Source organism: Pteropus medius, unplaced genomic scaffold (genome assembly GCF_902729225.1).
Source record: "Pteropus medius unplaced genomic scaffold, Ma_sr-lr_union100, whole genome shotgun sequence".
NCBI lineage: Eukaryota > Metazoa > Chordata > Mammalia > Chiroptera > Pteropodidae > Pteropus > Pteropus medius.
Genome location: NW_024346692.1, coordinates 3,452,895 through 3,475,962, shown reverse-complemented (window position 1 = coordinate 3,475,962; position 23,068 = coordinate 3,452,895). Strand labels below are relative to the sequence as shown.

The window sequence follows — 23,068 nt, the reverse complement described above, 5'->3', positions numbered from 1 at the left end:
AAGGAGGATTAAATAAATACTCATGTCTCCTCTCCTGTGCTCCTGGATCATCAAAATGAACAACATTAATGTGCAAAATGAACAACATTAATGTGCGAAACGTCCTATGAAACTTTAGCATGGAGCTGTGAAATTCAAAGCAAAGATCTTATTTATTTTTTTCATTAGAAGGGTAGAAGTAAAAACTCACCAAATTCAAACCACTAACATAGTTGTATTCAAGGAGGGTAGTCATGTCTGTTACAGACTTTAAAATAACTGAGGAGAAAGTACCCTTAAGTCATATCATCGAGGAGAAAACTGCAAGATATATTGGTTACTTCTCTTCATCATACTCTGTGAAAAAAATTCGGTTGAAATCTGTTCGCTTCTGGTGGAGATGTGTGAGAGGTTCACTTTCTTTGAAGTTGTCTGCAATTTGATCCCCTTTTGCACTGTCAAGCTTGGCTATCACAATTACCAAGAGGCCATTTTCAATTTGTGTTTTATCAGAACTTCAATCCTTACCCCTGTGCTTGCGGAATGGTTTACTGATGTCTGTCTAGGAAGAAACAAACTGGTATATATTTGCTTATTTCTACATTTCCTGGGTGAGTGTCCTCTTCTGACTGGATTGTCTTGCAACTTAATTAAATAGATTTTTGTTAGAATTTTTTGTTTATATTATTTCCAGCTTGCTCTTAGAGTAAAATGTAGTAAATGAAGAATGTTGTTTCAATTTATTTCATCTTCTGTATTGTTTGAGGGATGCTAGTAAATGTGTGTGTGTTAGAAGATGTTTTGATACTTATATTGTTGCACTGATTATATTTTATAATAATTACCTCTTTACATGTCTGTCTTCTGTATTCCTGAGAATGCCCCCTTCCCACTCCGAGTCCAAATTCATGACAAATGCTATGTGAAACATGAAGTTAATTTGCTTCACAACTAAGATGAAATGTGCTAAAAAGGTTTTTGAAGTTCATATAGAATAACTGAGAAATGTTTTCATCAAACAGTGGTCTTTTAATTAGTCATATATTAATTAAGACTGTATGTGAAGATTATTTCTATATTATGAACTATGTCTATATGCTAAAAATTAGATGAATTCAAACACTACATTGTGCTTCTTTACATAGAGAAAGATAAATACATCTACAAAAGTTTGGGAATGAAGTGATTATGAGAAATGTTGGGAGAAATACCAAGATCGATAAGGTGGAGAGAGCAATTGATTAACAGTCTAAAATTTTAGGCCAAAAAATTCAAGTTGTCCTTCTAGACAATAAGGAGTTACTGAAGATATGACAAAAACATTTGGAAATACTTTTCTTCAATGAACAGGATGGACAAACACAGTGAGAGGTTAAATAGAGACCAGAAAAATTTCAGGGTAATAGTCTACACAATGGAGAGGTGTCAATCCAGGAGGAAATATATGAAAAACTATAAAAGCTAGACAACTAAAATATGGACACAATGATTCACTCTTTTTAACTTGGTAACAAGCCCTATCAGTAGCACTTGGTAACTTCTGTTAGTCTAAATTCCTGTGTAAATCATAAAGCCAAGACTGAAATTCAGACTTTGTAATTTGGCAAACAAAAGAGCTAAGTCAAACTCTAAGTCCATTTTTTTTTTTTTACTAAGTTATTTACTTGTGTCTTCCACTCACAGCTGTCATCAAGTTCTAACCAGTCACTAAGTATCAGAGATTCTACCAAAAATGTGTTTTCTGTCTGAATTGCTAAAACCTTAGCTTGAAAAGTCAGCCTTCTTTTTCTTGACTATGATCATGACCTACTTGCTGGGCTCAGCCATCACTGTTACTCTGGTCCATATACCTTTCCACAAACAACACTGATTTCCTGAAAGAACAAATCTATATATTGACTCTACTATGTAAAAATGAAATCCAATTTTGTATATAAGAACCTTTACAATTTGTACCGAATTTACCTCTTAACTTCCATCTTAACCATGGTAAACTTATCCTTGCTTACTTTCCTACTTTTCTAATTTTACATATGCTCTTTTCTATGCCTGAAATTGTTAACCTTTATCTTTAAACCCCATATCCAAGACTTGAAAACTCCTGCTTTTCCTTCAAGACCCATGCAGTGTTTGTTGCTCAATTCTCTGTGTTCACTTATACCTTGATCATACCTATTCGATTGCATTTACATCATAATATAATTATCCACCTGCATGTCTGCCCTCTCTTGGACTCATTAGCTCTTTGAGAGAAGAGCCAGTGGACCCCCACCACCTAAAACAGGACATGACTGATCCTGGTGCTTTATACTGAGCTATAAAGTCCAGGTGTGCTGATTATGCAGTGCACAACAGCACACAACAGAGACTCATTTTTTTTTACCATAGATTTATAGATTTTATTTTTGTTATATCAATTTTATAGCAGAAGTAAAATTTTGATCTAATGAAGTTAGTATATTATGACATGTTCTCAAAAGATGGAAGTGAAGTGCTTTTCTAACTTATACAACAGCACCACTAAAAGTGTTTAAATAAATGGTTGCTGCAGGAAGTAACTCCTCTTCCCATCCTCTTAGGATAACCTTAGCCTAGTCAGGCCTCACACCACCCTTCCAGAGATGAACACTGAGTGGCAGAGAGACAGCAGTTTGTGTCACATCTAGCTAACCTTAAGAGGAAACACTGAAAACTCGATAATTTAAAGGGCTTCCCCTCATGTAAATCAATCTGTTAACAAATAACTACTGTGTGTATATATTCCTCATATTGTGAAAGGCACCAGAAGAAAGACAACAAGTAGACAGAAATTAGACCCAATTTTTGCCTTTAAGGAACTCGTAGTCTAATTGAGAAAACTAACTATATAAAAATTTATACCGAAAATTTGAATGTTAAATTAATAAAATGAAGGACAAAAACTAACATGGAGAAGTTGTTTTCACTAATCAAACTGATAAAGAAAAAAATTGATAATTTGACTACTTCAAGACAGGAATTCCAAGAAAAGGGAGATTATATCCGAGTTACCTGGTAACATTGGGCAAGTCACTTAACCTCACTGAACCTGTTTCTTTTTTCTTGTTTTATTTTTTCTCCTTCCCTAGTTCCCCTTCTCCCCCTTCTACTCCCCCTTTTCCTTCTTCTCTTTTTTGGAAAATTGAAATAAGAAAATCCATCACAAAGTTTTTCCAAGAAGAAACAATATAGTATGCAAATGTTTTTGCAGACTATAAAGAGCTTAGCAAAAGCATGAAATTAAATTATAATTTCTATTAGACAAGGAAAATCTTCAGGTGTAGTCCCTGCAAGGAATGCTTCATCCATTATCACTGTCTGTCCTCCCTTCCCATGTCTTGGACTGCATCGTCCACCTCACACCATTCTTGCTAGTCTTCTCACCTCTATGTGTGACAAAGACTTCACCCCAATGAGAGAAATAAGAAGGGCATTAAAAAGAAAAAGAGAAGCAGAAAAGGCAAAGAGAGGCTATGTTCTCCTCTAACTACAATAATGTTATTCTTAAAACGTTTTATTTAACAGGCTTCTGAGATGTCTGAGATCATCACGTTTTCTATCACTCTATTGACTAAGAACAAATAACTCTTGTTAACAGTGGTTTTCTCTAGGGGTGGGATTACAGGAATCTTTAGTTTCTTACATGATGTATTTCTGAACTGTTTTAATTTTGTTAAAATGGAAATTATGTTCTTATACATTCCAAGAAGAAAGTTAGTTCAGGTTTGGTGGGGAAACTAGGACTCTTGATTAGTTAAAACACATATTGAAGGAATTTTCACATTTAGAAAAATCACGCTATCTCCAGAATTACAATGATTAACAAACATTTTAATAAGACAATCATGATGCTCCTTTCACAGGAAAACCTTATTTGTGATGTGATTTGGTGATTCAATTGGTTTATATCATATTTATTCTCCTTTTTCTTTGTCTACAGGCACTGCTTTATTATCTGTAGTTGCTTTTCCTTTGGAAGATTTCTATATAGGTACTCACCATATAATTAACAACATACCAAAAAAAGAGCAGAACAGGATGTTTTATGTAGCACTGCTGGCCATTTGCCTCAGCACTGGAGGAATAAGAGCCATCATTTGTCTACTGAGCACTAGCAGCCTTCAGGAGTATGGATCACAGAACCAAATTTTATTTTTTAACTGGTAGGTAACACTGGTTGGAAGAGAAACAGGTTTATGACATTTCTCTCCCTTTGGGAGTTTCTCATTGTTTGCACTCTGATCCCATTTTGATGGTAGCAGTTCAGTCTTTATCATTAACTGAGCTGGGTAATGATTCAATCAGTAACCATGGGAATGAATGAGTCAGGTACAGACCAACATAATTTACCAGCACCTTCTCGAAATACATTAATAAATTTATCCTCTAAGTAAATGAATGTGAAATGGCTTGTTATATTGTAGAATGTGGCTTTGGAACCAAACAAGCCTGGGTGGAAGTCTCAACTCTACTTAACACAAACTGCCTAACCTTGATGAAGTCATTTATTCTCCATAAGCTTCAATGTAATAATTTCTGAAGGGTTATAATAATACCTCTTCTTGGGTTTTATTAGAGGTAATAATGTATATATTGCTGGAAGGGGACCTGGCACATAGTAGGTGATCAATAAGTGGGTAGCTGTTATTAGAACTTATTACATTGGAATGGACTAATTTGGCCAGGGTAATATGCTCACAAGACAATGCAAAGAGGAGATGAAAAGGATAGAAGAAGCATTCTATAATTTTTTAAAACATCATCACTGTTTTACATCCACTTTGCCCCAATCACCTGCAAGAGTTTGTATTCCCTAAAAACCAACCCATCTTTCCTTGAATCTTTGCCTCTCCCAACAAGTTCTTATACAGTTATATGTACTTTTAGAAAACCAATTATTATTACCAAATACAAATTCAAAAAAATTTGAAATTTTAATCTTAAGCTAGAGCATTTCAGCATTTAATAGAGAATTTTGTTGTTTTTACTGTTATTCATCAGTGAATGTCAAACAAATCTGAGATACATCAAATCTTTTATTCCCACTTTTCTGTGAAATGGGTTGCCAACATTTTTAAAAAATATTCTATCTTTCCAATGTTAGCAACGAATAATATTAGCGGCAGATAAAAGCAATGCACAGAGCAACAGACAAAATATCTACAGAAAATTGCTATTAAAATTATTAAATGAAAAAAATTTAGAATAAATGTTATCTAAGTATACGTAGCTATCTAAGACAGTTCCTTTTTCTTTCCTTCTCTCTTTCTCTCTCTCTCTCTCTATATATATATATGTGTGTGTGTGTATATATATATACACACACACACATATATATATAAAAATTATATTAATATCACAAAGCACTCAGGCCTATTTTGGATTAAGTCCAAATGTCAGAGAATAATGCAGTTTCACCAAAGGTGGAAGAGACTCTACTTCTTCATAGCAAATTCTGCCTCCTTGACCTGCCCAAAGGAGAAAGAAAAATCCTTCTTTTTTATTCTATTCGGAAGTTTTAATCCTTAATTAGCAACATCATTTTGATTAAATAAGACTCTGGAGGATTAGGACTGGAGAGCAATCAGTTGTTCTGAAAGATAGCTCTGGAGAATTTATTGTACTGTGGTCTTGGTCATTCAGACTTGTGTTTAATCAAAGTGACATTTCTCAGTGTTGATTACAAAGGAGACATTATATGAATGAAATATTTCCTTTGAGAAATGGAGGGGACTCCCAATGGGTTTGCACTTTAGGACTTTGTAAAGGGGGAAGAGGAGAGGGTTGAAAATGAATTTCTGCAGCTGTGAGAAACCAGACCAAATTTAAAATGAACACATTTCAATTTGGTTACCTATTATTTCCTAATTTCATTAAAATCTCTAATAAGAAGAACCATTTTTAAAACTTTTTTTAAAACTTAAAGCTAAAGCACCTAGAAATTTGTATGAAGATTCAGGATGCTATTCTTTAATGTGGAAAAGGATCATTTGAATGGTAAACTCCTTAAAGGCTGAATCTGGCTGTTTCTGGTTTTTTTTTTTTTTTGACATTTTTTCAGGTTAAACACTAAACTACAGGAAAAAATTTATGAATATCTGCTTGTTGCAGTTTATAGAAATGAATGTTAACTCTATTCCCATACATCCTGCAGGGGTTGGTGGCAAAACCAGCAGAGACCCCACTGGGCAGTGGCATGGCTGGCAGAATCCTGGCTCCATCATTTATGAGTTTTATGGTCTTCAGCAAATTTCTTAACCTCTCAGAGCCCTAGGTCCTTCATCTACAAAATGGGAATACCTTCCAGTGCTGTTGTACAGCTTATACATAAAGTATCCTAGTACATTATAGATATTCATATCAGGATAGCTATTATTATTATTATTAAATGACAAATAAGTCATTAGCTAAATCATTTTCTAAATTCTGGAAAAGAGGGAACCTATTTAATTGGAGAGTATCTTTAAAATGGGCAGTCTATTCACTTATAATCTATTTCTCCAAGTGAAAAATCCCACTAGAATTACAACCCCCGTTAATATGATGAATTTCAGTAGTGTTTTTTTAAAAAAAATAAAAACAACATACACTTAAATATACAACCACTTGAAGGTTGCATCCAGTTCCATTTTCAGCACAGATGTCAGATGTTCATAGTTACAGGACCTTTAATGAGATGTGTCATTGTATCTACACCACCTAAAGCTTCTCAATGATCATGTTAAATGGTGTAGAGTGGAAGTTTCAGGCATTGAAGGCACCGCTGCTGAATAGAGCTGCCAAATGTAGGTGAGAAAACCCCTTCTAGCCAACATTACCATCTGGTACTGGATCTTCCTCAACTGTGTATCTCATTGAAAGAATAAAACTAAACTCTCTAAAATCAAGAGGCACAATAATCTGCCAACATCCTTTCACTATTATCCAGATCAGAACCTGGCTCTTTTAGCATTTTCCAAAACCTGAGGTGTACAATTAACAGTTACCACACTGGTGATTGTCTAGGTAAGTACACCTGTGCAGAATCTTTTCTGGAAGCAAAAAGAAGGTAGATAATTAGGTCTGTTCATGACCATAATTTTAAATTCTACCCTCAAACCTTGCTTCCACATTTCTCTACTTACTTCACCTGATAATTTGCATCACATCTGCATATCATAGTCTGTTGCTAACTAGTTACCAGAGAGAATGACACGATTTAAAGCGTCAAATAGAATATTGGTAAAGTTCTTGAAAAAGTCGAGAGACTTATTCCCTTCCAGAAATTTTGAATAGCTAGTACTTAAATTGACCCTATAATATATCTGTCTCATATCAAAATGTTCTAATTTTAATACTTATTTACTCAAATTTAATAACTTTTATCTTATGGAAATACTAGAGGTAAAAATTTATTATCTTTTATCATTGTTTTAAAAGTCACTTGAGCATTATTTGAAAGCCTCATCCCCAACCTCCTAGATCAGAATTTCCTGGGAGCATTGTTAGGAATGTACATTTTTAGCAAGTGCTTCAGAATTTTGAAAACAGTTCCAGAGACATAAGGGAAGGAGATTCCAAATGTAATCTAGAGATATCTTTGAAAAGAAATGGAACTAAACACTGGAAATGTTTGATGATTCACAGTAATTTTTCACCACACTTTAGAATCTACCTGATTGAGAAATGATACATAATCCTTGAGAAGAGAAACAAAATATATGAATCTAAATATATTCTACAATTGTGAAGTCATAATTTATAAGGTGTATTTCAGCCAACAAAATCAAACCAGTTCATGGAATAATCTTATTAATACTCATCAATACTCAAAATATCCTTTGAGTTGCATTATGAGGAATAATCTATAAAAGCTTTTTTAAAAATCACTAGACCTTCCAAAATTCTATTTGCATGGGCTCTAGCCAAGTTTAACAAATGCTTCCTACTCACCCTAATGAGAAGCACCTTCTTTACCTCTGCCAAAACTGTAAGTTCTCAGGAAATACACTCAGAATTTCTCTCCAACATATAACTGTGGAAACGAAATAATATTGAGGATTTAAAAAAGACAAATTTCTTTTATTTCTTACTGCTCCTGCTGCCCCTCCTTTTCCTTAAGCTCTGCTTGGTAGCTTTTACATATGGTAAGTGCATGAGTGGTGACTTACTTTCATCAGTAAACATGAGGTGGTTCAAAGATCTTAAACTTAAGATATAAAAAAACGATATACATAAACAGCTGTTAAAATTAATATGTTGGCAAAAGAAGACAAAGAGAGAAAAAGAATGACAGCAAGTTAAAAGAATGAAAGAGCCAGCAAGAGAGAGTGAAACAATCCCCCAAATTTCTTAATGAAAAATACACGTTTTGCTTTAATCTTGCTGTCTATTCACCAAAATCAATGATTTTTCTTTATTAAATTGCCTTTTCTTTAACAACATTGTTGAAAAAAATTATAGATAAAAAGTAAGAGCTGTTTCTTTCTTTCTCCAAATCCATGGCTTCCGGAGTATTCTTTGAAGTACTTCAGTAGGCCAATGGTTACACTAAAAGAAGCAATGATTGACAATAGCCATTTATCATGAAATCAGCACCTGTGTTTCACTGACTCTTCTAAACAGTTTGATTCTATTCCATTGAAGAGCTACAAATCCCCTGATGAATTATCTAAATATTGTTCAATGCAGAATAAAATATTCACTCTGAACTCTTTAAATTGTTTGGGAACACCGTGAAGACTTGAAAGTTTGCTTCCATTCTTTGATACTTCTCAGGTTAGGAAAGATCATTTTAACCATTTCTCCTAAATCGCTTAAAGTAAGTCTAAAGCATGTCAAAACTGTTAAGACTAAGAAATGAGAACATATTTGAGTGAATTTTAAAATTATTACTAAATAAATTAGGGTAAATATTTTTTAAATAAATTATCTCAAATATATTGCTGAGTTTTGCAGCAGCAAGGTTTTTCCCTTATTTGTATTCAACATCATAGAATCATGAAGACAAAAAAAATTACCACTTACATGTACTCCCAGTTATTTGCAGTTCCCAGTCTGTATTTAAAAGTAAACCAAAGAAACATATTTTTACTGCTGCTTTAAATTTTCCTTAATCACTGGTATTTGTTTTGCTTTAGTGCTTTGCTCTCTGACTTTCTGTGTGAAAGGTGCTTTATATATTCAATTTGCTAGTGAGCTATGAGATGAAAGGAGTCTTAATGGTGAGTTTGAAGACTGTGAGTTTTTATTTCTTTTATTTTTTTACAATTGATATATATGCAATTTCACCCTTAATTATCTATGGCTTGTCCTGTCCATGGATCAACAAAGACATATAAAACATGCCCGTACCAGGTAATTCTTTCAGAAAATTACACAATCAAATAGGTTGGGTGGCATTTATTCAAATACATTTAGTACTTTCTGTGAAATCTCTTTCTACACATATTCAGCCTATAATTCTTTGGCTTCTAACTACTTTTCACAAGATTTAAGTCTTGGAATAATTATAACTTTCTTTGACCCTCTTTAGAGAATTCGGTTTACAATGCCATGTGGTGTAATAAAGTGTCACACAGTGTCCTCTTGGATTTTCTCAGCAATACTTAACATTAAAAAAATAATTTCTTAAACATTTAAAGAAATATAACATTGCTTTCAGCTCCAGTTCCTCTCAGTTGCTACAGCCACAACTCAAATGTGCAGCTTGTAACAACAGCATGAAAGGATGACCTGAGGCTGAGCCTACGGACTCTGTCCAGTTGTCTTAGAAAATCCTCACTTTGTACTTCACCTACATTGTGACAAGTTTCTATTAGAGGATTATAGTAAGTCAGTTTCTTCAGAATGGCCATGTTGATATTTGATTACTTTCCTAGCTCAATTATTGAAAGTTTGGAGTTTTTTTTAACATTGTTTGTCTGATTGAATTTTTTACAAGAGGCACGATGTTATTCATCAATTAGTTATTTACTATCCATTTATTATGGACATAGAACTGTGCTAGGTCTCATCAAGACAAGAAATGGAGATAAAAAATAAACTGTTACTGTCAGGCAGCTTGACGATTTATAAATGAGAAGACAAAACTGACAAAAGTGAAAATTGAAGAATGAATATTAGCTCTGGAAGCTCAGAGTAGTGAAGAAGTAGAATATTCAAGAGAGTACTGAATGAAGAAAAAGAGATTAGATTTGATAAAGAACTTTGAAAGTGAGAGAGGGCAAGCCAAAGAACATGAAAAGTCACATAGGACAAAAATAAGCAGGCATGTTTACAGCACAGTGAGACTAGCCTAATTCGACATGTCTCCTTTCCAAATGGATATCACATATCTCCTTCTCTTTCTTTCTTTTACTACCATGGTGGTCTAGTTCATGTCCAGTTGTCATCCAGACTACTACAACAGCTGTGATGGTCTCCTTACCGGGCCCTATCTAAAATTCATTGATTTACACAATCATTTTTTATTTAACCGTTTAAATTAAATCATTTCAGTCCCCTGATCAATTCCCTTCAAGTGGTTTCCCAATGCACTATGAATAAAACCCAAACTCCTCACTAGGGACTTCATGGATCTGAACACTGAGGACCACACGCAACTGCTTGAATTTCCCCTCTAGCACTCTACTCCTTGCTCACTATGCCCCAATTTCACTGTCCTTTTTGCACCTGAAATCAAGATTAGAGAAAAATGAAGAACAGTGACATTTGCTTGGCATCATATTGTTAGAGTGTGTGTTTTCTCAATCTTTACAAAAATCCTGTCTGGAGGGTATGATCTGTATTTTAAAGATAAAAGACCCAGAATTCCAGAGAGCCTAAAATCATAGATCATGTGATTATCAGAGTTGTGATTTAAACTCATGTCTTCTGACCACCATTCCAAAGAGAAAGGACAATATTTATAATTAATGATACATAAAACAAGGTAAGAAGTAATTTGAAGTGTTAAAGCCTAGATTAATGAGGAAATGGTGGTGTCATGAAATCTATAACTGGAAAGACCTAGAAAGTAGTATAAAAAGGATACTTAGTTCAGTCAGCCTCTCCTAAGAGGCTAATGCTACTCTTAGCTCTGAAATAACACAGCTATGAGAATTTGGATGAGTGAGTTTAGTTCTCTAATGCCCAAATTTCTTCTCTGAAGAAGAAGGAGAAAACTTTTGTGTCCTTGGGTTAGGCAAAGATTGCCTAAATACAGCACTAAAAGCATGATATGTAAGAAAAAAATAATTGGATTTCATCAAAATTAAGAATTCTGCTCTTCAAAAGACACCATTAAGAGAATAAAAAGACAAACCACGGACTGGGATAAAATATTTGCTGATCACATATTTGAAAAACGACTTGTATCCAGAATATATAAAGAACACTTAAAACTCAATAAACAACCCCATTTTTTTAAATGGGCAAAACATTTGAACAGAAACATCACCACAGAAGATATACAGATGGCCAAAAGCCCATGAAAAGATGCTCAATATCATTAGTAATCAGGGAAATGCAAAATAAAACTGTACATCTACTAAAATAGCTAAAATTAAAGACTGGCCATACCAAGTGTTGCCTAAGATGTGAAGAGATCTCTTATATACAGGTAGTGGTAATGTAAAATGTTACGACTACTTGAAAATCAATTAGAAATTTCTTAAAATTTTAAATATATATGTACCATCTCACTCCTAAATTTTTACCCAAAAGAAATGAAAAGTTTATGACTACATAGAGACTTGTATAGGAATATTCATAAGAGCACTATTTGTAATAACCGTAGCTAGGGAAAATGTCCATCAACAGATAAATGGATAAATAAATTGCGGTGTATTTTATAAAGGAGTACTCCTTGGGAATAAAAAGGAATCAACTACTGATAAATATAACATAGATGAATCTCAAAATAATTATGCTAAGTGAAAGAAGCCATATAAAAAGAGTACACACTTGAAAATTTCTTTTACCAAAAAAAAAAAAAAAAAATCTATCAATTGAAAACTAATCTATAGTGACAGAAAAAGGAGCAGTGGTTGCCTGGAGATGGGAAGGGGATGGCAGGAGGGAGGGATTACAAAGGGACATAAGGAAATTTTGGGGAGTGATGGATATGTTCATTATCTTGAATGTGGCTATCATTCATGGGTATACATTTTGAATACATATTCAAAACTTATCAAATAGTACACTTTAAACACATGCAGTTTGTTGTATGTCAGTTATGTCTCAACAAAGCTGTCTTTAAAAAAAAAAATCAGTAATAAAGACAGTATGGTATTGGCATAAGTATAGATTAGTAGAACAGAATTGAGAATCAGAAAAAAGAATCACATTTATATGGTCAATTGATTTTCAACAAAGATGCCCAAAAATTCAATGGGAAAAGATTATCTTTTCAATAAATTGTGCTGGAATAACTATATATCATATAGAAAAAAGTTACCCATGATACCCTACTAAAAAATTAATTCAAAGTGGATAATTGACCTTACATAAAATCTAAAACCATAAAACTGTTAAATACATACGTACATAAGTAAAAATCTTGTTGACAATACCTGCTCTACTTCCCTCCTTCTCTGGCCTCATGGTTTCAGCAGGAAACAGGAATCTAATATTTTACACACAGATACACACACACTCTTGAGGAGAAGCAGGGACACTCTGACACCACAGCCCGAGCAGTGTTGGCAGGGCGAAGTGAGGAGTTGGTCTTTGACCCCCTACCCAGCAGAAACAGGCAACGCTCTAATCCACGCTCCTGGGTAGTGTCAACTGGCATAGCAGGGAGCCAAGCCACCACACCCAGTCAGCCAGTGGAATAAGCTGAGGTAAGGAAGCTGGTCTTCGATTAATTATCAATCCAATTCCATGTTCTTATTTCGTCTTCCTTTCAATTAGATGTATAGAAAATATCATAAGATGACCCCTAAAGGGTCATACTCTTGACAGACCCAACCCCCTGAGTGTGAAAACAACCTGTGACCTGACTCTACCCAATAGAATATGGCAAAGATGACAGGATATCACCCACTGGTTATGTTATGTTATATGGTAAAGGTAAAGGGATTTAAAAATGTAATTAAGGTCTAAGCAGTTACTTTTGAGTTAATCAAAGGGGAAGTTATCCTGGTATCTTGGGTGGGCCTTATCTAACTAGGGAAGTGTTCTAAAACTTAGATCTATTAGTGTTTGAACTGAAACATTTAACAAATTCATAAAACTGTGTATTTTTTATTATATTTAATTTTACCTCAGTAATTTTTTAAGTTAATGCTAAGACTTCTCTTCTGCAATAGGACTCTAGCAGCAGAATTTAGACGCAATGAAAGGTTGAGAGCTAGAGAATATTTCCCCAGAACTTGCAAATCAGACTACCGAGATAGGTACTTATTTGTAATACTATTCACAAGGAGGAGACATTAGAACTTTTACTCAAAGGCCACTCATTTGTTTGATTTAATACATGGTCTGGGCATAACTGAGTATTCCTGAGTTTTCTCATACTTTGAAAAGTGGAATAAATAAGAAGATTCAACTCTTTAACCATGTAACCTTTCCAGGTTCATCAGGTGTATTCAGTTGTCAATGGCTTCTTTAGCCCCACAACATAGAGTTGAGTAGTTGCTGTAGAGACCATGTGGCCTGAAAAGCCTAACCTGTTTACTATCGGGCCCTTTACAGAAAATATTTGTCAACCTCCACTTTAGATAAAAAAGAACACATTCTTTCTACATCTCTTCTAAATAGGAATGAAACAAAGATAATCAAGCTGATAAGACATAGCTGATATGTACAAACTTATTTAGAAATCTAATAAACAATATATGCAAAATTTAGTTCAGCCAGGATGACACTATTTTATAGCTTACTAATATAAAAGCATTGAAATTAGCAATTGTTATCTGAAGTAACTCAATGGTATTTTTACTTTTGTCTGTCTGTGTACCTCAGGTTTTATTGGATCATGAACCTAAGTGCGACTGTTGTCTTTTTGGGGATATCTTACATTCAGTATTCAGGAGCTTAGACTCTGGTTTTACTTATTCCCTTTATGTCTATGCTTATGGCTCTAATAACTCTTCATATGATGCATTATAACCTGATTTACCAACCAGAAAAATATAAGTAAATCACAGTTTACATTAACTTTTTTGTTTTTTATGGGTTTTTTTTTTTTTTTTTTTTTGACACTTCTCGTTCCTCCTTGATTTCCTATAACTTCTCTTTCAACTCACAGAATTTGTAAATTCTGCCAGTTACACTTGGGAGCAACAGAGTCTGAAAGAATATCAATAGCATCTATCTTCTTTTAGTTTTCTCTTGTTAAAAAGTTTTAATAATGGAATATTTTAAACATAAACAAAACTAGAAGAAAATCATATATGAACCCCATCTATCTTGCTCTCAGCTTGAGCAATTATCAACTTATCTTTACTCACTTTTTCCAATCTCTCCTGGTAATTTTGAAGAAAAACTACATATTACAGCACTCCATTTATGCGTGCATGTGTGTGTGTTTAATATGTATATGTTATATATAAGATAAACAAAAAAATATATAATCACAATGTCATTTTCTCACTCACATGCATACACAGAAAAGGAATTTTTTAACATCATCAAATATTTGGTTACTGTTAAAATCTAATTGTTTTCATTTTTAAATTTTTTATTTTTTTTGTTTTATACTTTAATCAAATCAAGTCCAAATGAGATCCATATATTCTAAATGAGAGATATGTCTCTTAAACCATATATATTCCCCCTTCATCTCTGTCTCTTTTCAAAACTTTTTAAGGGATCTGAACATTTCAATGAGCATTTCCAATAGTCTAGATTTTGCCAATTACATCCATGTGGTGTCATCCAACAGGTGTTTCGCCTATTTCTTGTAAATTGTCTGATAGTCATAGATAATCAGATTCAGATTTTTTGGTGGTGGTGGTGGGAGTTTCTTCATAAATGATGTTAAATACTTCAAGAGACATAATGACTGATTATCTCTATTTTTGCAGTGTCAGCATATACTGATGATTTTTGCCTAAATTCACTACTGCATTGGGGTATTGCAGGGTAGTGAGAAAAAGAGATAAATGTCTAATTCTTTCCTTCTGTTTTTAGATTTTGTAATTGAGTTGAGCTTCAATATCTTCCAAAGGTGACCTGTTAGTTTTCTTTTGTTTACCTTTTATTATTAATTTGTTGACATAAAAATTTTATTTTATTTTATTTATTTCTTAACACCTACAGCACCTGGTATTCCTAGGTAGTCTCTCATCCAAGTACTAACCAGGCTAGACCCTGCTTAGCTTCCGAGATCAGACGAGATCAGGCACATTCAGAGTGGCATGGCTGTAGACCATAAAAATTTTAATGTGTTTTAATCTACTATAATTACTGATGTTCAAATTATTTCGTATGTGGGCAGTGAGGTCCTCTTCATGTTGGTGCCTGAGTCCTTCAGATAAGCCTCTTTGATTGCTCCCTTGCTTTCTGGTATAAGATAGTCTATGGTCATCACTTCATTCCCTGAACTTTGAGTCATCTCTTTCTCCAGAAAAACTGTGCTTCCTTTTTGTATGTAATGGTACTTAGAAACTACAGTCTTGGTGATGGGGATGCTCACCACTACTTAATCTATCACAATTTCTAGGTCTTTCAGTGCACAAAGCTAGAAAATGTTCTTTTTTTTCTTTCTAAAATAACATACATTTTGGATTATACTAACACCCTAGTCAAAACCAGTACTACAGAATTTTTACTTAATGTTATCAAACTCAGATCTTCTTTTTCCCATGCCAAAAAGCCAAGATCTCAATGACAGTAATTGAACATTTGCTTTATCCCAAAAGATATACTCAGTTATCTTAGACTATCACCAGCAACAAGATTGTTGAAAGACTTTCAGGATTCTTCTTGCAGTTTTGTTCCTTTATGTGTTAACCCCTGGAATGTTCGCTAAAATTATTATGTTTTAAAGTCCCTTGGTATTGTCTCTCTGGTTATACCACTAAATTTATATATAATTAAGTGCATTTGTTCCATTTATTTTTATACTTTGAGATATTTTTAAATATTATTTTTGTTTTAAATCATGTAAAATGAGGTTTATATGTTCCTATATCTTCTCCTATTCCTTTAGGTGTCAATTTACATATTTTTAAAAAATTAACATTTTTTTTAATTAAAGAAAATATTAAAATTTTATGTGTGTATGTCTCTCTGTATATGTATGTATTTCTCCCTTCTTATATAAGCAGTAGCATATTATTCACTCTTTTCTTGTTTTTTCATTTGTTATAATCTGGGAGTTACTTTGTAATTGTATATAAAAATATTCCCCATGCCTTTTTATAGCTGCATAGTACTCCATTGTATAGTGAATCATTGTTTATTTTACCAGTCATATTGATACACATTTGGATTGTTTCTTTATTTTTGCTGTTATATAGGTTCTAATGAATAGCTTGTATATCTCTTTGCATTTTTCCCCAGCATATCTTTAGGGTAGATTCCTACAAGTCGAATTGTTAAATCAAGAAGTAAACCCACAGATAATTTTGCTATATATGGTCAAGTTCCCTTCTATAGTGGTTGTAACATGTATATTTTCACCAAAAATGAGAATGCTTGTTTCCTCATAGTCCTCCCAACACAGCACATTGTCACACTTTTGATTTTTGCCACTTTGATGGTGAGAAATGGTATCTTACTGAAGTATTATTTTATACTTATTTTATTATGAGAAAAGTTGTACATCTTTTTATTTCCGAAGAGTAATATGAATTCTTTTTCAGTGAACTATCTGTTCATATATCTAGTTCACTTTTTTATGAGATTGCAGACTTTTTCCTTCAATTTTTAGAAATCTTTTCTGTCAGCCCCAAGTAATAAAAAAGAGGAACATGTCCAGTATAAACTGTTATTGAAAGATCACTCTGACATTTTCTTGAGTGTGTAATTATACATATATGTACATATATATACAATTTTTTTATATTCAAATTTTCTAAATAACTATTGAGCATCCATCCATTTGCTTTTCAATTTCCTATTTGAAAATAAGTTCATCTGAATAAAGAAATACATTTCTTCAAGTTATACAGATCTATATAATCAACTCTGTTTATTGCCAGTCAATAGTTGTCCATATGTTACATTTTTTAACATGTGATAAAGTAAGCTTTGTTTCGACATTTACAAACAGAAAATTATTAGCTGCAAGTAAAATTATAATAGAAAATGTTTGCCAGTGGTTTACTTTACATAATACTCTATAAAATAAATATTTCAAAGTTGCTTTTTGTTTTGTTTTGTTTTCTATTTCTAAGTTATAGGATAACCCAACTCTGATGAAGTAAAACTCTGACTTCCCTCTAGCAAAGTATATAATTTTTATTTTGGCTTCTTCCTCTCTGATGACTAAATTGGAAATTCCTCAAAGCTGTAATTCAAAGCCATAGGTGACCTTAAAGAAATGATTTTTTATATGCTACCTTTTATTTTAAGGAAACTTTCCAAATGTAGACCATGCATTCCATTATGTTTAGCTGTCAAGCACGGCCTTCATTTGCATTTCTTCCCACTGCTATAATTTTGAGAACTGGCAGGTGACCAAAGAAGAAAAAAATGTGCATCTACCATCTAGAGTGCAATGTAGGCTTTTTTATTATAATTAAGTAGCATAGATATTCATGATTAGATCAAGGTCAGAGGAGCAGAACATCAGAGCCAAGGACTTAAAGGTACAAAGGACGGAAAAATTGCTTTCTAAAGTTTTTTTTTAATAGTAATGGTGACAATCTTTAAATTTTGCAATAAAACATTTTAAATAGCTCATCTGTTTTATTTTAAAATAAAATAAAACACCTGGTGTGTTTGCACATTTAAACCAGAGCTTGAAGTCTCAGTTGCATTTTCATTCCAGTTTTTTTCAACTTCCCATTTCTGTCCCTGGTGCAGAAAAGCAATTTGAGAATTATAATGACAATGGATTCTTCTAAAGGCTGAGTCTACATGACACCCAAATTTATTTGTACAGAAGGCATGCGTTTTCTATTAAGTCTAATGGATTAATCCAAGGAGGTGGTGTGATGCATAGATGTAGATGTTTTCAACAGCATATCCCTCATAATATTCAGTGATAACTCTACGGTTTGATGAGACAAATAGATTACTATACAGTTCTTTTTCTTGCCCTCTCTAACTAGCTTATTGGCTCGCTCTCAGTCCAGCTGATCAATATAGATTTTTTACTTCTTCCCTCTGACTTACAGCCCATCTAGCATGTCGTCTGTTGTCCACACTTCCTCCAAATCCTTGGCTAGGTTCTCTCCTACTAATTAATGCAGAACCCTAGGATTCATTCCAGGAGCCCTGGCTCTTCTTTTCCCACTCTCTTTTCTTAAGTAATCTCTAGTTGTGTAGTTTTTAATGCCAACAATACACCAAGCACTCAATTTCCTGTGGACCTCTCTGCTCACCTTGAAACTTATATATTTGACTTCTTATTCAATATTGTGACTTGATTATCTAATAGTCAGCTCAAAATTACCCTGACCAAAACTCAATTCTTGATTCTTCCAATTGCAAACTGACTCCTTTCTTGTCTTTTCCATTTCAGTGTAAATTAACAACATCCAGTTGTTTAAGCAGGAAAAAAATTCATCTTCAATATTCTCATTTCTTCAACCTCTCCCTACATAAGAAAATCCTACTGATTATTCAAAAGCACATCCTATCCTATTCATTTCTCTTCATTGTTACTATGTCCAAGTCACCACTGCCTCTGGCTTTTCTCCCAACTTCCTTCTTATTCCCTAAAATCCATTATCCATACAGCTACCAGAGTTCTACAGTAAACTTTTAAAAAGATATACATCATATGGTATCTCTATTCTGCATAAAACTTCTTGTGCTCGCTTTGGCAGCACATATACTAAAAAAAAAACAAAAAACATAAAACAAAAAAAACCCACTTCTTAATGGTCTCCCATAACACTGAGGATAAAATCCAAGCTCCTTACTTTGGCCTGTGAAGTCTGACCCCTGACCAACTTTTGGACATCATCTCCTTCCAATCTTCTGACTGCTGAGATACTGCTTCATTGGCCTTTACTGTACCCACATCTTTCCCAACTCATTGCTACTTCGTGGCATACCTGGCATATACTTCCTCCAGGTTTCTTTGCTTACTTCCATGCTATTCAATCTTCAGTTCAGATTTCAACTTTTTAAGTCTTCCCTACACTAAACCCTACAATGCATCTCTACCTTATCAGTCCATTTCGTTTTCATTGTTTAACTTGCCTAATATTTTCTTGCTTGTTTAGTGTCATCCCCACCAGAAAGAAAACTCAGGGATTTGTGGGTCTTGTTTACTGTTATATTCTCAAGGCCTAGAAATATTTGTTTGATGTCAATTATGTGCACTCATAGTGCCGGTTAAAATTTTAGTCCTCATTCATGCATAACCATTTCTTGTTCTTAACCATTTTGTTTTTATTGTTTCATATCACCACATCAGATACAATTTTACTTGTTGAAATAAATTGTTTTTCAAAGGGTTTGTTCATTTGAAGTCAGCCATACTCCAGGCCTGATCCATGGATCAGTTTTGGCCAATAAATTGTTACTGGTATGCAACAAAATAAATACAGACACTGAAAGAAAACATGTAAAAGTATTTATGGAAAGTTGTAGTTTATATCTGTTGAATCTAATAATAAAAAAAATTAGGACTTATATTCTGTATGTTTTTGTTTCTTATTTTATTCTTGTTGTATTTCATTTTTATTGTATTTCACAAATGTATTGACCATGATAGTTGAGAAATTAAAAAAATGATACTTTATCATAGCTAGTTTAAGATGCACTAATCTAAGCTACCTCTCTGTAGAAATAATATGATAGTGATATTTAACTGTTTAATAAAATTGCAAGTATCAATTTATCATGCATAAGAGTAGATCCAAATTTATTTTGCAACAAATAGTGATTTGTTTATACAAAAAAAAAAAAGGAACAGTGAGTTTAAAACATGTCATATTCAATAAAGTCTCTGAATTTGAAATATAGGAAGAAAATTGAGGGGAATATCTTTGGAAATAGTCTTTCATCCTGGAAGTAATTATCATTTAATAATAAAGCCTATTTGAAAGCATAGAATAAGATGGATCAATGCTACTAATAATCCTACTATCTATATAGCACTGTTTTGCAAGAGTTTAGCAGAGAACAGGCTGATAAGTAACAGAGACAAAATAATAAGGAAATGTCAGAGAGTTAAACCTCCTAGCCCAGACCTGTTCAAATTTGGTCTCTAGACTGTTCATCAAGACATTCTTAGTTCTCATCTTACTAAAACATTAAGGAAACTAATTGAAATAGCTAGGAAAGTCTCACAATAGAGCAGTTCTTCCTGCAATAATCAAGAGATGTCCTTATTACTTCTTTTCTAAGAAACACAAACCTTGGCCACTCACAGGTGCTTCTGTCCCCTTGGCCTTCTCAGTTCCTGGGCCTTTTATTTGTATATGGAAATAATGACTAAAAAGAAGCAGTAATGACTATAGATAGATATGAGCCCATCTCCCTGTCAGAAATTATCCCAACATACTTCCACTTGACCTCAAAGCCACCAAAGAGCTACTGCTATAATCATTCTTGATCACTACCAATTTGGGCTGGATTTGATTCAGTGACTTAAAGGTGAAAGGCTCCATATTCAATTACCAGGCCCCCAGCTTCCTCAATTAATCAAAGACTGACATAATAGGTCTATTATAACTCTTAAGAAAAGACCAGATCAAATCAATATAATCATTCTGTAACCATAAAAAGAAATATTAATGAATATTCTTTATTTAAATATAAAACCTAAAACTTTATGATATTTAAATGAACTTGGCTAGAATGCATTTCACCTAGAATTTTCTAGGAAACTTGAGCATAATTAAAATGACAACCAAACTACACTGAGTTTCTATAGCAGACTTCTTTGGAAAAATCAAACATTTTCACATTTATTTTACAATTTATCCTAAAACTATGATTTGTTGTCTATGTAATTTGTAGAAGAATTATCTGGTCAAAGGGGTTCTATAAAAAATTGTAACAATCATGATGTCACAACTGAACTGTTAACTAAATGTGGGTATCTTATCTGTCATTGTATCAGGAAGTCCTAATGGAGTCAAAGAAAAGGTGGAATCTGAAAGATCATAAAAGAAGCAACAATGATGTTGCAAATCATTAGCAGTCAGTGAGTGCAAACATCTAAAGGAAGGAAATGCTTCTGATGCTAAAGCGACAGCCATATAAACCCAGAAGAAACTACTGGAAAAGTCAAAAGCAAACTAATCCAATCCGAACTTTTAGTGACACTGTCAACATGTATAAAGTCATTTGAAGAGTTCAGAGTTTAACCTTATGTCTGAAATTCAAGGATAAAGTCAAAGCAGAGAACACATTTCCCTTTATCTCCATGTCAAAATAAGAAACCACCTTCTACATGACAAGTGAGGATTATTTATATAATATTTTATATTTAAAAATAGTACCAGTTCTTTGTGTTAAGGCTGTAAAAGAAAGTTCAGGTTGTTTTGTTCATTAATGAGTTAAAGTTAAAGACTTCTGAGAGATTCTAAAATTTTACTTTGGTGTTTTGTCTCCTTTCTTCCCTTTTTAATATGTTCCCATTGATCTTACTTTTTTCATTTTTTACATCAGCTGTCAGGCACCACCTTGGGCTGGTCACCAGAATGCCAGAAACCTTGTCAGAGCTTGTTCCTTTGAATTCAATCCCTTGGGTGCTAAAACTTTCTCAATCACTTTACTGCCCTTCATCCTTACGATTGTCATCTTTCTGATTGACATTTCAGAAAACTGAAGAGGAATTCCTTTACTAATGCATAATATCTCCAATTATTTACAGGTTGTTTCCTCCTGACAACCTTTGGGGTGTTTGTTAATGCCCTGAAAACACGCTTTCTGCAATACTGCCATCTTCACAGAAATGTGATGAGCTGGTTAGACTATGCCGAGAAAAAAAATGGTGGCTGCTACACTGAGTTGCATGTGGAAGTCACAAAACTTTTCTTCACCCTTCTCCCTCTTTTCATTTTTCAACTGCTATACAAAATATGCATTATGCAGGTAAGAAAGAATAATTAACACTACCCCCAACAACAATAAAATAATTGTACGTTACCTTTATAAATAAATGCTTATTTTCATCCCAACATTTTCATCAGGCAGTTATCCTATAAATGCTCTAATCATTACAGTCTCTAATTTCAAGAACTAAGTGGAGTCAGGCAGAGACACACCTGAGGAGAATTTGGGTATGCTGTTTCTCCTGTAGAACTATACATATCTGTCAGTAGGTGCAGACAGTACTGCAGAGTGCATAGTTATAAGAGCAGCCCATGAAAATATGAGATCTATGAGCAATTACCCCACCTCCCTTTAGCCAAAGGTTTTGCCTTCCTCCTTCATTAAGCCTTTAAAAGCTGGTACTAACAAGGAGCTAAAACGACTGATTTGAGTACCACCTCCACTGTACTCCTGAGTATAAGTACTAATGAGCAAGTGATTCTCTCCCCACCCACTCTTAGTTCTTTGGTGCATCGTTCCCTATGCTGTGGAGAAATCAGATGAAAAATGCCAAGACCAAAGTGCCCTTTATAAATATACATGATTAAAAAAAAATGTAATGTAGTAATGCTCAAAGACTAACTTACTTATGAAGAAATATTATTTCTTCATTTATTCTTCTTACATCAAATAATTATAAAAGTCTTTAAAGAAATTTGGGACTATCCTCGTTGCTAACTCCCAACTTAGAACTTAGATAGCTAATGAGTGAGTTGTATTGATATATCATAGAACAATAGAGCTGTTGTTGAAGAGGAAACTAAGGCTCGGAAAAATTAAGTGACATTGGAGGGGTAGGCAGGTCATACAGTTAACAGTAGTAAAGGAAAAGCAGAATCAACCTTCTGACTTTTAGTACAATGCTTGCTTCTCTAAACCTAGGGTCAGCAACTTGCAGCCTGAAGTCCAAATCCAGCCCACTGGATTTTTTTTTTCT

General features: G+C 33.6%; 1 protein-coding gene and 1 pseudogene across 1 annotated transcript in view; one reads left to right on the top strand and one right to left on the bottom strand.

The window, feature by feature from the left end:
* Nucleotides 1–233: 233 nt before the first annotated feature.
* Nucleotides 234–23,068, top strand: part of SLC15A5 (solute carrier family 15 member 5) — a 68,594-nt gene continuing 45,759 nt past the window's right edge. Inside the window, 5 exon segments of the mRNA XM_039876447.1 lie at nucleotides 234–348; nucleotides 351–590; nucleotides 3,938–4,160; nucleotides 13,927–14,094; nucleotides 21,909–22,131. Of these exon segments, the coding sequence (XP_039732381.1) occupies nucleotides 234–348; nucleotides 351–590; nucleotides 3,938–4,160; nucleotides 13,927–14,094; nucleotides 21,909–22,131 (969 nt within the window).
* LOC120613781 (uncharacterized) lies at nucleotides 15,217–15,335 on the bottom strand (annotated as a pseudogene).